This window comes from Antennarius striatus, chromosome 4 (genome assembly GCF_040054535.1).
Source record: "Antennarius striatus isolate MH-2024 chromosome 4, ASM4005453v1, whole genome shotgun sequence".
In the NCBI taxonomy this organism is placed as follows: Eukaryota; Metazoa; Chordata; class Actinopteri; order Lophiiformes; family Antennariidae; genus Antennarius; species Antennarius striatus.
In genome coordinates, this window is record NC_090779.1 from 3,394,501 (window position 1) to 3,412,000 (window position 17,500).

Consider the following 17,500-nt stretch of genomic DNA (forward strand, 5'->3'; position numbering starts at 1 on the left):
CGTGTGCTCTGTACAGAGCAGTGCAAAACAGCTGCGACCGATACGAATTTCATCAAATGTGTTTATTGACTTTTCTTAAAACAATGATAGAAAGCCACTGATTGCACATGCAGACTAGCAATCCACAGACCAGCACATTTTAACATTAAAAAAACCCCTGAACATTAGCTTGCTTTGATAATACAGATACAGACACTTTAAAAGCTGATACAACTGAAAATGGTTACAGCACATTTAATACACAAACCAGCAGCTTTCCAGGGCTAAAATTAGGGACAGAAGTACACATCCAGTCACACACCCATGCAAGTTCAAAAGAGCAACACAATTCTTTAGTCTTTGCTACAACCAACCAGTTTGCGCAATTTTTAAAATAACATGGAGTCAAAGTCATTTTCAGTTTCCAAAAGTACAGTCAGTTACTGTATTATTATAAAATAACAAGATTGTGATGCAGGAGACCAGTGGTCAAGAATTAATACACAGCAGTTGGTGCAGTTTGCTAGGATGCGGAAGACAGGGTTAGATGGAGGCAAATGATTCACTGTGGCGACCCCTGAAGCGAAAAGCTGAAAGGAGATGAAGAAGTTGGTGCAGTTTGCTGTTATTGTCAGGATTGGATAACTAACATTTTACTGACATCTCTATAATTCTATACTGTTCACTTATTCTTCAATATTTTTGTTACTAAGTGGGGCACTAAACACATGAAAAAACTAACATTAACTTTGTAATTATTACAGAAAAGATCAAAAGTCTTCCCTATATGTGACAATTGAGTCATTATTTTGTAATTGTGTCACTAAAATGTGCTCTCATTCTGATGCATTATATATGATGTCACATGTAGACCAATCCAATCTCAAGCCAAAGTATCTCACCAATCCACCAGATGATATCATGTCGGTGCCACACTACACACAAAGTAGGTATGATAGATATGAAGCATACTTCATGTAATTTTTTCACCTTCCTACAACTACCTGAATTATTATTGTTAGGTGCACTATGTTATTTATTATACAGTATATAACATGATGAGTAAAAAGGAATGTAAATGTTTTACAACTTGGAAAATGAATAAAAGATGCAAACTTAATAGTCCAGTCCGTCAACATTGTTTTCACGATGCAAACTTGTATTCATGCACAAGCATCCGGTTTCCATATAACAGTATAGAAAAAAATGAAATGGCATGAATAATAATAATAAATAAAACTGCAACATAAAATTTAGAGGTTACAAAGGATATTTGTTTCAGAACATTGTTATTAATTCCTCGTCAAGTGATTTGCTCTAACATTATATATACATTTATTAAACAATTAAAAAAATGAAAAAGAAAGTCATGCTGGTGCAGCAGTACCACAGCTCTGTCCACAAAACAATTGACTTTACACTATTATACTTGCCAAGGAATAAGAGGAAAATTGTTGGACATAAAAGGAACACAGGATGTAAGGATGACAACAAAGTAGTTAAGTACAGTAGTTTGTCCACTATAATAGTCCAAACAAGTTCACTGTATGAAGCTACTATCATTCCTCAACAATGTAACAGATCTGTAATAAAATAAAGCAGCTACCATCCATATAGTGTGATGTTTGTTTTTGATTAGTGGATCAATATGATAGTATGCATTAGGAAAAGAGATTTCAATCAATGACAAGAACTTATCCATAACTTGCATGCATTCAGCTTCAATCATATTCTATCACTCTATAAAAGGCAGGAGAGCTCTAATAAACACGCTGGATGCTATCTATCCAACACCAACAGACGGAAGCAACTTAAGAACTTCATGGGATAATGCTCCATCTAAGTGACCCAACAACACAATGAAGCCTCAAGTCTTCATAAGGTTACAAAAGGGTTACGCAATTTAATTCCAGACACATTATATCACATTATAGTACATTTGGAAAAACAAACAAGAATAACATCCATAAAGTAATAAAGAAACAAATATTGTGCCGAAGATATTTACACTCTCTCACCCAGAGGTTGAGTAATACTTGGAAGCTAATATCACACAGCAGTGTATAGAATGTACATGTGTACGCTAAGATGCTGTAGCATTAGCACAAGACAGCCAAGAATCTGACTGGTGGTCCCATCAATTAAAGGGTAGCCGACTTATGGGACACATTTATGGAACTAAGTTATCACCAACAAAGTTTGAATCTGTAGTAACTGAATTCCTCACTGTCAAATACAACCACTACCTACAATAAATTAATTCATGAATGAATTCTGAAGAATTCCAATCCTACAGTAATTTTGCATATATATATATATATATATATATATATATATATATATATATATATATATACATATATATAAATTACAGTAGGATATTATATATACATATACTGTATATAACATAGTGTAATATATAACAATTTTCTACCTTCAATATAAAAACATACTTGAATACTTCAGTCAGTATTTGTGCTTCATCCTTTGACCCGCAAGGCGGATAAGCAAGGATGGATGGATGGATGGATGGATGGATGGATGGATGGATACATATTCAGTTGCCTATAGTAATCAAAATCTTACGGCTATTTTTTTCCATTTAAGTTCCCCAAAATTTGTTGTATTCCTCCTGAAAACATTGGTACAAGAACGTAATGCGCTTATTTTACTTGGAGGCCTTTTGTTCCCTCATGAAGGCAAATGGCTTCTCTTTTGTTAAAATAAGTCAACAGAGCTAATAATAAATATGTAGAAACACACAGAACTAAAAACATATGCATCTGAGAGTGTGGGAATATTTGTTTCACATTCATCTGTTTACATTATAAACATATGTGTACTGTATGTGTATGGACATGTGTGGCCTTGCTTAATACAAACACTGAAGCATAGAGGTCTGAAATCTGTCCCTTTGTTAAATTCAACATGTGTATAAATATATTTACAAGTGTACAAGCTAGGTGGCAGAAGAAGAATGATGTCTGCAATCATGCAGGGCTGCAATAACAATCATTTTTGACTTCATAACGGTAAACCCTCACGCAATTTTTTTTTCCTTCTAATGTTAGCAACAATTCTCAATATACATCTTCCATATGTCAGCTTCATTTGCCTGGGAGAATAAAAATAACAGTGAGATAGAAATGAACAGGGGATGACTGTAAATGTAAGTCTACGTCCTGAGGTGAGACTTTTATTCCAACTTTGATGTGCGAAAAATTCTCTTAATTAACATCGGGTGGTTTCTGTTGCCTTGTGTAAAGAAGTGCACAACGTAAATCTAATTATTAGCTTTTATATCATGCATTTATCAGCTACAAGCCCAGTGCCAATGCTGTTTAGGAGAAAAATGTACATGTACATTGTTTAAAATTAGGTATGGCATGTTTGTATTGCGGCAACAGAAACTGTGTCAATTAGACAAAACCTGTTTTCACTTCAATAGTAAAGTGAGAATTCAAATTGGTTGCACCTTCATATGAAACCAAATAGATGAAAATCTATTTTTACTGTCATCTTTTAGTTGATGATAGATCCTGTCAGCATAAATAAATCATTACTCATGAGGTCATTGATGGTGGAGATGAACAAGTCATTCCTGCTCCTGGCTTTTAAAAGGAAATGGGAGACATGGGTTGGATTGGTGGAATGAAAGGAGAAATGAGGAGAAATATTTTTTTAAAAATGGAGAACATTTTGGAGGTGACTATTATTCCAGATCCTAAATTGTTAGTGCTGGGCATTGTCCCGGATCAAGGCTACATGCTGCGGATTCTTACATTGATTGCTATGACGATGATAACTATGAACTGGAAGGATCCAAAACCACCAATAATAACTCGAAGGAGCCAGCGATTTAAAGCAAGTCTGCACGATGGAACAGATGAATGCAAGACTCCAACTGAAGATGGACATATTTAATTGGAGGTGGAACTGTGTTAAAAACTTTAGGTGTTAATTGAATGATGAAAGATGCAATAAAAAACCTGTTATATGACAGACCATGTTCTGGGGAAGAAAGGGGAAAAAGGGGTTCATAGTCTCATGTCCGGGAATATTTGATTTATTCAACTCCTCTTGTTTGTAGAACACCACATTTTTGCAGTATAATGCAAATAGACAGTTGCAAAGGGCTTATATTTAGGTAATTAATCAAGGGGATTGTGTTTTCAACAGAAGCTGTTCTATATGAATACTTAAATGCACATATATAATGTGTTGTTTGTTTATATGTTCGTTTAAATTAACTCATGAGTCATGAATACTTGAAATCTCAGGTTGAGAGGAGTTTTTTTTTAAACACTCCTTTGGAATAAAGAAAATTGTCCTTTTTTCTAAATTCATAGTTTTTATCAGAATATATTTTATCATCACAGATTTATGTGACTTACAGTCAGTATCTCTAAGTAGATATCGCGCGATGTCTCTGTGCTTTGCCTATCATTAAAATGAACAAAATCCTGCTGTTTAACCACCTGTACTTGTGATATAAATGTCATTAGGCAGACTCAGACAATATACAGGAATGTGAATAAATCACTATTGTGCTGATTTTAATAAATAATTTCTTATTAATTATAATATTGATAAAGATATACATTTGTGTATTTCGAAAGATCAATTTTCTTTAATCAGACAGATCGGTTGGTTGGATTTGATGATATCTGGTCAAAAAGTGTTTTTTCATGCACTCATACAAAACCATCATTACCTTTTAAATAAAACAAGGCTAATTAAAATCAAAGCAATGTATTTTGTCGAAAAAACCAAAACATCTTGCTTTTGATAAACTACAAATCTCAAAATACTGAGGAGTAAAACAATTAACCATCCTTATGTTCGAATAAGGAGCTACATGAAAAATAAAATCTAGTGATTATCTGCTCACCCTGTACTCAAGGAAACCATATGAAGTTTCTAAATCCATAAAACATTCCTGGTCTGGTTCTTCACAGTAAAACTGCTTTTAAGTATTATCATAATCATAATGACTGGGTTTGGGTCAGTTCTTGCTATTTCACAATATAAGAAGCATATTTTAGTACTTTTTTTTTTTTTAAAGTTCACACTGTATCTTATCAATGAATCACAGTTGGCTGGAAGATACAGGCCAGATTGGAAAACATGAGCACAGTCATTAGTGTTATAATTAGTGGTGACATTTGTAAAAGGATCGTGATGTCTTCCTTTTTACATTTACATAAGAAATAGTAGAACTTCGGGATGGGACAGATCATTTCAAATGCATCATATACATTGATTCGCAAAGAGATTCATTATTTTTCGTTACTGACAGTCATTATATTACTATGTGAAAGAGTATAGAAATTCTTGGCTTGAGAACCAGCATATTTTATATTTGGGGAGGAGCGGTAAAAATACCAACTAGAATGCTTAAGGAAAATATGTAGCCACTGTTCTACATGCTCTGACTTAATTTTATTTTTAATTTTCAAATAACTTGTTGATATACAAATCAGAGAAAAATATATTAATAACCTTTGGCTAACGCTATTCCATGATTCTTTTATCAACAAATGACTAAATTTATTTTCTATATTGGTTTCAGGTGTTTTCATTTAAACATTAACTACCCTACAATGTGGCAACAAAAATTTTTCTTTAGAGATTTTCCTCCTGAGCACCTGCTGTTCTGTCGGCAGAATTCACTGTGGTATTAATGGACGAAAGGCAATCTGACTTATTGTCACCAGAAAAGCTAGAAGTAGCAGGGTTGAAGGTGATGGGTTCCACTGATGTTTTGCAGTTGTCTGCTACCATTTCCTGACAACCACCTCCATTCTGCTTTGTTGTCATATCACTAGCAGTGAGCATGACTCTGCTTACTTTTTCATTTGTTCCATTACTATTGGCCTGGCAGGTTTGGGGGTCTCGTATGGTAGCAGAGCTGGTCTGGAAAACGGACATCCTAGGCGTTCCCTCTGGTCGTTGGCAACGGTAAAGCCCACGAAATGCTGAGCGAAACTTCTGTGACATTGCATTGTATATGACAGGGTTTATAGCACTGTTTGCATAGATACATGTCCGACAAAACAGCAGAAACCAGGCATTCAGATAAGGTGTTGACACAAATGAGTTGATCAAAACCAAAGTCCGGTAGGGCATCCACAGCAATGCGAAAAGGATGACCACTACAGCCAACATCTTTGTCACCTGTAAACAGAGATACAGTTTATTAAATCAGGGGCAAATTGCACCAAAGGGATCGTACTGGGTCAGGTGGTAGAGAACCAAGACTTGAATATGCATCAAAACAGAAAAGAAAAGCTGCAGAAACATATGTGTATTTTAAATTCTGTTAATGTCACTTTCCAGAGACTGCCTGGTCGACAAATCCCTTACGTGCACGGATTGTTGTACTATAGATGTTCTGTGGAAACTCCAGTGCAGTCAAATAAAATTGTGACAGTCGACCTCAACTAAAGTAGCTCAGTTTCTCCATTTTAGCAACAGCAATCACTCCTAGACCATGACATTGGCCCTACAATCTGAATTTCTTCTGTATCATATCAATATGTCATTGATGGTAGTTTTCTTCAATATCTACATCAGTTAAAATATATGTAGAATGTGTTAAATTTAACAACTAGAATCTGCACAGTTTCCGTTAAAACATTCATAGTTCAAGTGTGTTTTATGGTTCTTTTGTTTTCTATGAGTCCTAGAAATCGAAACTTTCTGGATGATCTACAGAACCACTATGTTAAAAATCTGTGCTTTGAATTGTCTCTTGATGTGATTAAGCACCTTTTATAAAAGTTGATTGATTGATTGATTGATTGATTGATTGATTGATTGATTGATTGATTGATTGACTGATGAGCAGAGCCCCACGATGAGCTGGTGTCTAGGTGGGATGTGCCCCACCTCTTGCCCATACCCAGCTGAGATTGGCTCCAGTAGACCTGTGACCCTTAAGGCGGAGAAGTGACGTGAGAATGGATGGAAGAATGGATGAGCAGATAAAGAGAAATCCAGGAAAATTCCATAGAAATCTATAGTAATTGTCTGAGAGTAACAGGCTTCAACACTCCAAAAGTTTGCATATGTATACGCAAACGTAGGATTTTCAAATTATGTCATGCCACTGTAGAAAGAGGGCATGAAATAGTCGAATCTTGACCAGGAGCCACTGCGTCTCATCCTGATGCAGGAGGAACACTATCATGTAGATCAGGTTATCCTTCCATATCAATAGAAAATCAGAAAAAAAAAAATCACACCAAGTTTTACAAAGACAGAAAGAGAAGGTAAGGGGGGTGGTGTTGAATAATAGGTCACAAAGACAATTTTAACAAATACCACTTCATCTTGGGCACACAAGAAAGACCGTGTGGCAGAAATATTTTGCACATTGGACACAGATGCTGACATTTACTATGTGCTTCAGGAATTGACACAAGAAGTTTTTAAAAAAAGAAGCTGTTTGATGGCTTGTGATGAGAATATGAATCCGGAAAACATTTAACATCATGACCTCAGCCGTTTCTTTGGCTGAGGGGAGTTTGGGAAGAGCAATAAAGTGAACCATCTTAGAAAATCTGTCCACAACTTTCAGAACCAGTGTTACCGCTAGAGAGGGGAAGCCCCGTGACGAAGTCCATGGAGATGTGGGACCAGGAGCGTTGAGAAATGGGCAAAGGCCTGAGGTCTCCTGGAGGTTGAGAACAGGGGTGGAGGTGAAGCCCTTCTTTAGAGTCTGAAAAGCTGTTTCACACTCTGGGCTCCAGACAAAAGGTCTGTGAGGAGAGGACAGGTCATGCAAAGGTGCGGCTATGGAGCTATAATTGCGTATGAACCTTCTATAAAAGTTGGCAAAACCCAGAAACCTTTGGACCTCTTTGCGTGAACTGGGAGTGGCCCACTCCGCAACTGCAGAAAAATTCTCGGAATCCATCCTGATCTCCCCCTCAGTAAGCACAAACCCAAGGAATGAGAGCAAGGGTTTGTGAAACTCACATTTCTCCGCTTTCACAAAAAGCTGATGCTGAAGCAACCGCTGAAGCACAGAGCGGACATGGTGAGTGTGGGTCTCTTCATCGGGGGAGAAGATCAGGATGTCATCCAAATAAACAAAAAGGAAAATATTAAGGATGTCCCGGAGCACATCCCGGGCCCAGGGACCTGCTGGGGTCCAGCCGGAACAGACTCGATGTGGAAGCCGACACTGGAACAGGCTCTGGCACTGGTGCAGGAAAAAGTTCGGAGACAGGCGAAAAAACTATAGCTGGGATTCCTGTGTAGGCCGACAGCCATGCCATGGCGGCTGTCCCCCCTGCCTCATCTCGGCAACTAATTACGTATCACAGAGCTTGCTGCTGGTTAGGGCAGCAAAACCCTAGAGAAAGCAGGGGTCCACTGGTTTGACCCAAATGCAGAACACTCGCGGACAATCTTTCAATCGTACTTTAATCAATAACACAAGAAAGCTCGCAAAGTCCAGCAAACTAGACATGCAGGCAAGATTACAAAACAATCTGGCACAGAATCAAAAGAGAGTCAGGCTTAAAAAGCCTCAGGTTAATCAGCCTGATCAAGTCCAGGTGTGGAGATGAGACTTCGCCTAAAAGATGGGCCTCTCCTCCTGCCACACCCCAGCACAGCAGAGCAGCAACATCCAACCATGACAGGGTTCATAAACGTTTAAATTACCATAAATAATAAAATAAGTAGTTTGTCGCTGTATCGTGGAATATTGTTTTCTGCAGGTGGTTCTGGAACACATTAACCGCAATTAACGAGGGATTACTGTATTCAGCCAAAAAAGGGTGGGATGCCCACTCTGTGTAGGAGATGAGTCCCTCCACCAATTGGAGGACTGAGGGAAAAATGAAATCTGAAATACACAAGCAAATCGGTGTGGCATCCACAGTGGTGTGGTCACTCCACCACCCCATGGTGTTAAAGAGAAAAATGAGCCCCAAGGCAAAGCTCTCCATTTACCACACTGTCTATGTTCCAACTCTCATCTTTGCTCATGGGCTTTGGACAATGACCAAAAGGATTTAGATCCTGAGCACAAGGGTTGAATTGAGTTTTGTTCGTAGAGTTGCTGGGCCCAACCTCAGAGAGATGGTGAGGAGCTCAGACATCCTGGAGAGGCTAAAGGTAGACCTGCTGCTCCTCTGCTTCGAGTGGAGCAGGCGGAGGTGTTTCAGATATCTGCTTAGGATGCTCCCTGGATGCCTTCCTAGGGAGTGGTTGCAGGCATGTCCATCTGGGAGAAGCCCCAGAGGCAGACCCAGGACATGTTAGAGAGATTATATCTCTTGGTTGACCTGGGAAAACCTCAGGATCCCCACAGAGGAGGTGGTGGAAGTGACTGGGGAGAAGAATTTCTCAGCTTCGCTCCGCTCAAACTGCTGCCTGTGCAACCTGATCTGTCTCAGTGACTGATGGCGAGTTTTCTGAATGGGAATAAAGTAGTCCACATTAATCCACATTAATATCAGGGCCCAGAACTATTAACTCATTATGTATATCTTGTGAAATGTTTTTGAAGACAACAAAGAACAAAATTGTGTACATTAGCAATTGTAGTAGATCTAAATGGACAGCAAGGAGATGCAGCATTAAAAAGCTAATGTTTCACTGTCTCTGGACTTTCTGAGCCTCTGAGAGAGAGGGAGTGTAGCCACTGGACCAGCAAAACTCAAGTGATTTGTCTTATCAGTCACCAATATTGCTGCACACATATCTCTTCTCTTCCTCCACCTACCTTCACCGGGTTTAAAAGTTCTGTTGAAGCCGAGTTGCCTTTCAATCAGCTGCTTAAAAAAAGGTGACAAGTTGACGCCTGGTATCATGCATGTCTCCTCTCAGCAAAATGCTATTTCAGATAAGCTCCTTGCCTTGAGCAGTTAGCCAGCAACAGCCACCTCAGCGGGTAGATAAACACAGAAAAACTGCACAGCAAATGGTTTAATTGGACACAAAGGAGGCGGTGAGGAAAGCTTCTTAATTACCTCTGTGCTGCCATAATGAGGAAAAACACTGCAGTGACACTATAAATGTGCATTTTATGACTGTAATGCTATGGATAGTTGACCTTGGTATTAAAAACTCATAAAATATGTTTTCAAAGGATTGTACAGGACTGAATCAAATCATGGATGGACAGTTTGGGCCATTGAGCTAAATAATTTGCTTCAAACTCTAATGTTATCAGTTTGCCCTGGGAAATGATGACCAAGCTTCCTCGCCTTCTCCTTATGCACCTGAAGAGATCACGGGTATAAAGACGTGCTCAGAGATTAAATTTCAACAATAATCCTCGACTACACTGCATTGATCTGCAGTTATAGACGTGCCATTCTTGACACACATTTATCAGATTGTGCTGGTCTATCAAAGATAAATTAAGAGGCACGAAGCTTCTATTGAAGATCTGAAGGAGCAAAGTCATTCGTGGTTAAAACACTTCGATATGATCCCAAATCACAGTATGCAAATCCACTGCTCCAAGATGGAGCCGCTTGAACCCATGAGATTAGGATTTCTCCACTCTGACATGACAGAAACATGCACACGATGACACAGAAGCAGCAGATAGCACAGGTAGTATGAGTAGCTAAGAGTAGCTTAAAGTTGGTTGCCATATCCCAAGTGACCAAGTAATAGCAGCTTAAAATAGTCCTGGTTATTTTGAACATCATTCCATCCATCCATCTATCCATTCGTCCATCCATCCATCCATCCAACCATCCATCCATCTATGCATCCATCCATTTTCTTGAAGATGAGATGACAGTAATCGTCTCATCTTCATCTGCTTTTCCACCTTGCAGGTCACAGGTGTTGCTGGAGTCACACTTTTTGGTTACAATGAGTAACCATTTGTTGTCTGATATTAATCACTATATGGGGTGCCTCTGGACTCAGTCCTATACTGCTCTCATTATACATGATTATCCTCAACCACATAATAAGATACAAGTGGTCCTCAACATACAAATACAACTGGTTCCGAGAGGTTGTTCATAAGTTGAATTGTTTGTAAGTCGTTATTTATTAAATTTCAATCTATAGTTGTCACTTGTCACTTGAGGTCATTAAAATTCAATTATTACTCTAAATTGTAATCAAATTACTATTTAAAGTAGTAATTTGATTACTACTGTACAATAAAAAAGAATAAAAACATATAATCGTATTAAAATGCATGTGTGTGACTACTAACCGTGTGCTAGAGTGAGCTTCTAATTTTCCTTCGGGGATTATTAAGTATAGTATAAATACTAAATAAAAATAAAATACATACATATAGTTCCAGTATCTACAGTTAAGCATCACTCTTGATTCACGTTATTATTTTGAATTCAGATTAGGTTTACAGTAAACTTTGGCTCTTTATAATTTAATCCTTGAGAAGAAGATGAAAACACTTCAGGGAACTCTACCAGTTTTGAAGCGCATCGAACAACAACAGTCAGAGTCAGCTGTTCATGTTGATGATTCACTGTACGGTAATGTAACACGTAGCATGTCGCCTGCCTTTAAAGTGAAAGAAGAGGAGGAGGGAGGAGTTATCGTGGGTCAGAGTCAGAGTTGTCAACAGATGGTCACCACTACCACTATCTTCACTAGCCTTTGCTTTATCATCTATGATGAGCTGTAAAGTACCCAATGTACGAGGAAAAGGTGTGTGAATGCAGTTTTGCTGTACCGTGGAGGGTGTGGCACAAAGAGGAACTGCAGGACAATAGCCAGATATGGCGGCGCACATTTTCTTCGTATCTACGAATGTTTGTAAGTCGAGGGTTTGTAAGTTGAGGACTACCTGCACTTTGATTGTAAATCCCACCAGTTTCCCCTCTGCCTTTTTTTTACCCTGGTGTCAAGAGCACAAGCAAACCATCAATCCATCCATCCATCCATCCATCCTTCCATCCATCCATCCATCCATCCATCCATCCATCCATCCATCCATCCACTTGTAGATGAGATGATTGACATCACAGTCACTTATCTGCCTTTGTGGGTCACGGGTCTGCAGGAACCTATCTCAACTGGCTACGGGTGAGAGGTGGAGTACACTCTGGATGAAACACCAGGTCTTCATGGGCACATGTAAACCAGTTCTTTAACAATGGTCACAGGGAGAGGGTGACTCAAAAAAGGGCATTTATTACATACTATCACACTTGACTTTAAGAAGTCTCAGGAAAAGATAAGAATGTCACCAATCTCTGTAGGGATGTTCAGTTGGAATTTGATCACCATGTCTAAAAACTCAGTTATTAGTATTATAACAGGTTCAGTCCTGTTATGAAGTATATGACTATAAGACTCTTGAACGGATCAGTCACTCCATTATTTCTTCCTACCTTCACTTTTAGTCATTTTAGTTGTTGAACTTCCCTGACATGACTTCACCTGACCCAGAATACAGAATTAAATTTTATGTAATTTTTTTTTTATTGTAATGCCCCCCCCATTTTTATTTTTTTTTACTTGCCCAGTCAAGTTTCAAGTTTCAAGTTTATTTATTTTTATCTGGCCCAGATTCACAAACAATGTCTCAAAGAGCTTTACAATCTGCACATGGACGATATCCCTCTGACCTTTGTGCACTGCGAGCAGTACGACCCTCACAGTCATCAAAGCAGAAGCTTCTGACAACACAAACAATTCTAAAATACAACTATTTTCAGTCTAATGATCACCTCTGAATCCATTCAAGGACATCAAATCCAACAATCCCCCTCCAAATTGAAAATAAAAATTTAAGAAATTAAAAATGAAAATGAAAACAAAAATATCATTAAATGACACATTAAACGATTTTACAGAGCAGTACATATGATTTGGGATGTAAGTGCTCTAGTACTGCCCGCAGACTAAAATAACTATTTTATACTCTTCTTAGTTTGTGCAGGTACATCCTTTCAAGACCAAAAGCCTGAGAGAATTCATGCCATATCCAAGAGCACACAAACAAAAGGCACTGAGTGAAATACCATCCAATCTGGGGAGAAAGGTTTTTCTTGGTGAAAAAGATCTGTGATTGCACAGCCCAAGGAAGCAAAACCATTTCAGCCACCATAGCTCTCAGGGATGTGTAAGAATTAGGGAAGAGAGCTATCAAGAGGGTACTTCTCTGAGGCAACAGGTACCAGAGACATCATCCTCACGCTGTTAAGAGAGAATCATGGTCTTGCACACGCAGCTGGAGATGAGATGGGGTCAAATGTCACGAAAGCTATGTCTCAGAAATTACTCGGCAGCACAAGATAGAACAGCAAGGAAAGAGAGGATACGAGGAGTTAATGGGAACAATGGGAACGGAGTGATGTGCCACAGACCTGTTTTCTGGAGGAGAGGGCGCTCTTTGGCCGGCCCTGGCGACCTCCTTTCCCTGTGTCAGAGGTTTCACGGCAGCTCCGACGCAGAGTAGTGGCACTGGTGTCAGGATGGTTGGGAAGGGGGCTGGAACAAGTCAGAGCAGTCATTCCATGGTGATTTGATTGCACAACAATGGATTGGTTGGTTTGGTTGTTTAAGCAAGTTTAGGTGGTTAGATGGAGCATATCTTTGGCTCACTCTGATGGAAGGAATCTGTCTTATCTGTCTGTCTGTCTGTCTGTTGATCGGTCTCTCTGTCTGTCTTGCTGCCTGTCTGTGTGTTGGTATGTCTGTCTGATGGTCTGTCTGCATTTTTCTGTCTATCTGTCTGTCCATTCGTCCGCCCAATCATTAGAAACTTTTGTTGTGTTTTGTCCTGGAAACACATTTTTTTATTAATGATATACCCCCTCAGATAGCCACCTAGTTTTCTCTTGTAATTGATATATAGGGACCTATTGTAATATTTAAAACCTAATTGTCGGTCCAACAGACCCAATAACATCAACAGAGGAACAACATCACCACACTAAACAATGATTTTGAGTTTAACATGGTCTGTGCCTACCTGAGGTAGAGGACCCGTGCTATCAGGCCATACAGAACAATGGCCAGCAGTAGTGGGATGACATAGAAAATGGCAAAGTCGATGAGGTAGATGGGCAGGTAGAGCTCCCGCTTCACTTTGTAGCCACACTGCACATGTCCATCCAGGCTGACCTAAAAGTCACAGTTATCACAGAGATGCTGCTATAAAAACAGACCAGTGCATGACAGACTGGTTCTGGAATGAGATCTTACCCAGAAGGCACAGAGCTCTTTCCACATGAATCTGCATTAGTGGAATTGAGGGGTTGAAGCATCTTGTTCAGATCAACAGACTACAACTGGAGGAGCAGGGGCTTGACTCAATGACCTTCTTTTAAGTGGATGACCCCCTTAGCACCTAAGTTTCAGCATCTCCTTTACAGTAATTATTTATTACTGTGGTTTATTTGCAACCAACAATTGTCTTCAAGCAGCAATTCATCAATGCTTAAAAACGTTCCACTTAAATCATCTTTAACTTTCATGAAAAAAAAACATGAACATTTATTTTTGAACTAGTACTAGAATATCAGCCTGCTGTAACTGCAATTAAATATGTAATGTGAAATAAAATTGTCTCACCTGAATGTCCACCAGGAAAAACCACAGCATGCAGTAAATACAGGTGAATATCCAAACCCCTGCAATGATTCTTTTGGCTCGGGAAACTGTGCACACAGTCTGGGCTTTTATTGGATGGCAGATAGCTATATACCTACATGAGAGGATGAAATAAGGCATTCAAATACAACATAAAAGTAACAGAGGCTGCTGGTAAGTAGACACCCCTCAACTAGTTCTTGTGAAGACCGAGGCTATCCAGTATTGGTTTTCAGCCTTGTCCAATGTATACAGTACATACACTTACAAAAAGCATTAGTCACCTTCTTAAAATACAAGTAGTCCTCAACATGTGAATAAAATTGGTTCTGAAATATTGTTCAATAACCTGAATTGTTCGTAAGTCGTTTCTTATTAAATTTCAATCTTTAATCATCATTTTGGATCATTGAAATGCCAGTACTACTCTAAGTACCAAAGTTATTTTACCCAAGACTGACCAAAAAACAAAACAAGACATAAAAACAACACTTAACAAAATAAAATACAGGTACAGGTCGTTTCAAGTTAAATTGTTCTTGATTATAAGCCGGTAATTTAAACCAGCCTATAACCAAAAATCAAGTTTATGTCATTTCACTCAACTTTACCTCTGTAGGACATAAATGTTGGACTCTTAAAATCACTAGAAAAACGTTAAGAACACATAAAATCATGTTACTATACAACAAATATGAATAAAAACATGTAATCATATTAAAATGAGCATGTATAATTTCAATATCTACCGTTATGCCTCACTTGTGATTCAAATGAATGGTTTTAATTCAGATTATTTTACTGTAAACTTTTGCTTCTCATAATTTCATCTTGGAGGAGAAGAAGACGCAAACACTTAAGGGAACTCTCCATCAGTTTTTTTAAGCATATCCAACAACAAAAGCCAGAGTCAGCTGTTCATGTTGACGAACCACTGTACGGTACTGTAGCATTAGCATGTAGCTTACCTTTCGAGTGAAGGAGGAGGAGGAGGGAGGAGTTATTGTGGTCAGAGGCAGAGTTGCCATCAAAGAGATGGTCACCTCTACCACTATCTTCACTAGCCTTTGCTTTATCATTAGTGATAAACAGTGAAGTATGTAAGGTACGAAGCCTGACGCTCTGAGATGCTAACAGAGACAACAAAAAAATAACAAGTTTAACATCTATACGCAGATTAAAAGAAGGGGACCACTAAAAAAACAAAAAGAGGTAACTCCAACTGTACATATAACCATACAAACCACGGGGCTGTTTTGAGTGGGGGTCATAGTAAGGGGTGGGGATTTAGGTTTTAAGCACTCTGTCAAGGGTTATAGCTGCGTGAACGCAGCGATGCTGCTCGGTGGGGGTTGTGGCAGACAAAAGAACTGCTGGACAATAGTGAGATATGGCGGTGCGCAATTGTTCAAATCTTTGGATGTTCGTAAGTCGAATGTTCTTATGTTGAGGACTACCTGTAGTGGAGCATAAAGTAAAATACTTATTCTTTACTACTCTACTCTCTAACCTATGTAAATAAACACTGTACCGAGAACAGCTTCAGATGTCTTTATTCTCACCTCTCCACAGTGAAGGCTGTGATGGAGCAAGAGGACACGTTGATGCCCAGGTACTGAAGGTAGGTGATGCCTAGGCATCCCGCGTGGCCAAAAATCCATGTGCTTGTTAGACTGTCGGACACATTTGGCAGTCCCGCCGCCACAAGCACTGTCAGGTCAGCTATGGCCAAGCTGACCAGGTAACAGTTGGTAGGTGTCCTCATGTGGCGTGTAGTGAGCACCACTAGGACCACCATGATGTTGCCAATGATGCCCACAGAGCACACCAACAGGACCAAGAACACTGACACCATCTTGTACTCCATCGTCTCGAAAACCGCAACACTGGTGCTCAGAGAGATGTTGGTTGGGGTGTAAATTCTGGAGCTTACGTTGTTAGTCATACCTCTTAACAGATGGCTTCTTTCATTACAAAACTGCTTGTTAATCAAAAATTATATTAATTTGTTCAAAGCTGAGTACTGTGAGAAATGACTGAACTGCCTTCATCATTTAAAGCTGTAACTCTTGTTTAAAGCTGGTTCTATGAAAAGCAGATGTTGTTGTTGATTGGGTAAACACAGGTCATCATTGCAGGAGGAGAAGCAGCTGTGGGGCTACTTGATGTGTGTGTAATTGTGTGTAATGACTGTAATAAGGGCTTTTCTTTTTCTTCACTGTCCTCCTCCCTGTCGTCCTTTTAAATAACTTTGAAAAGTGAACAAATCATTGAACGACCATCCAAGCACCACTCAGGCCACCAGTGAGTCACCTGCAAAAAGAAGTTGTTCAATTAATTTTGTGAGCAGGAAACTGAATTTAGAAATAAAATAACATCTGTATTCAGGTTGAACTTGGACAAATCATGTCAAACACGCACAAACACATTCAGAACTACTATATGGTATCTATTATTCTGTTCTAAACTAGTCTAATCACTTGATGAATGTTGCTCCGAAGCAGAAGTTCCCATTTCATTATGTAGGTAGTTGAAAAACCAAATGGAAGTCAAAGAACAGTGCAAGGTAGCAGTAAAAACTGCTACTGAGATGTAGCTGTTTTAATAGGTGGTGTGTCAGTTCACAAATTATGTCATCAGAAGTAGTTAAAGCTCTCTCTCTCTCTCACACACACACACACACACACACACACACACACACACACACACACACACACACGTACACTGTACCATTTTTATTTCAAATGAGGGTGCAAAACGCCCTAAACCACTTAAATTCTCATCCAAAAAAATTACATTTCATTGTTGCTTTCATTCCAATGAATATGCATTTTTTGAGACTTCAAAATGTTTTTGGCTGACTTCTAATTTTCACATTAATCATGATAATATAAATTTGACGTTCACTCTTTTCATCATTATTCCTCATATTCATGACTTACATTCTTGTTTCGAACCTCACGCA

General features: G+C 38.9%; 1 protein-coding gene across 1 annotated transcript; it reads right to left on the bottom strand.

Annotated features, from left to right (window-relative positions):
- Positions 1-5,604: 5,604 nt before the first annotated feature.
- trhr2 (thyrotropin releasing hormone receptor 2) lies at positions 5,605-16,480 on the bottom strand. The gene is made up of 5 exons (XM_068312055.1): positions 16,098-16,480; positions 14,518-14,650; positions 13,916-14,067; positions 13,308-13,431; positions 5,605-6,156 (listed from the first exon to the last, which is right to left on the bottom strand). Exons 1-5 carry the CDS (start codon positions 16,478-16,480, stop codon positions 5,605-5,607), a joined length of 1,344 nt encoding a protein of 447 aa, XP_068168156.1.
- Positions 16,481-17,500: the final 1,020 nt, after the last annotated feature.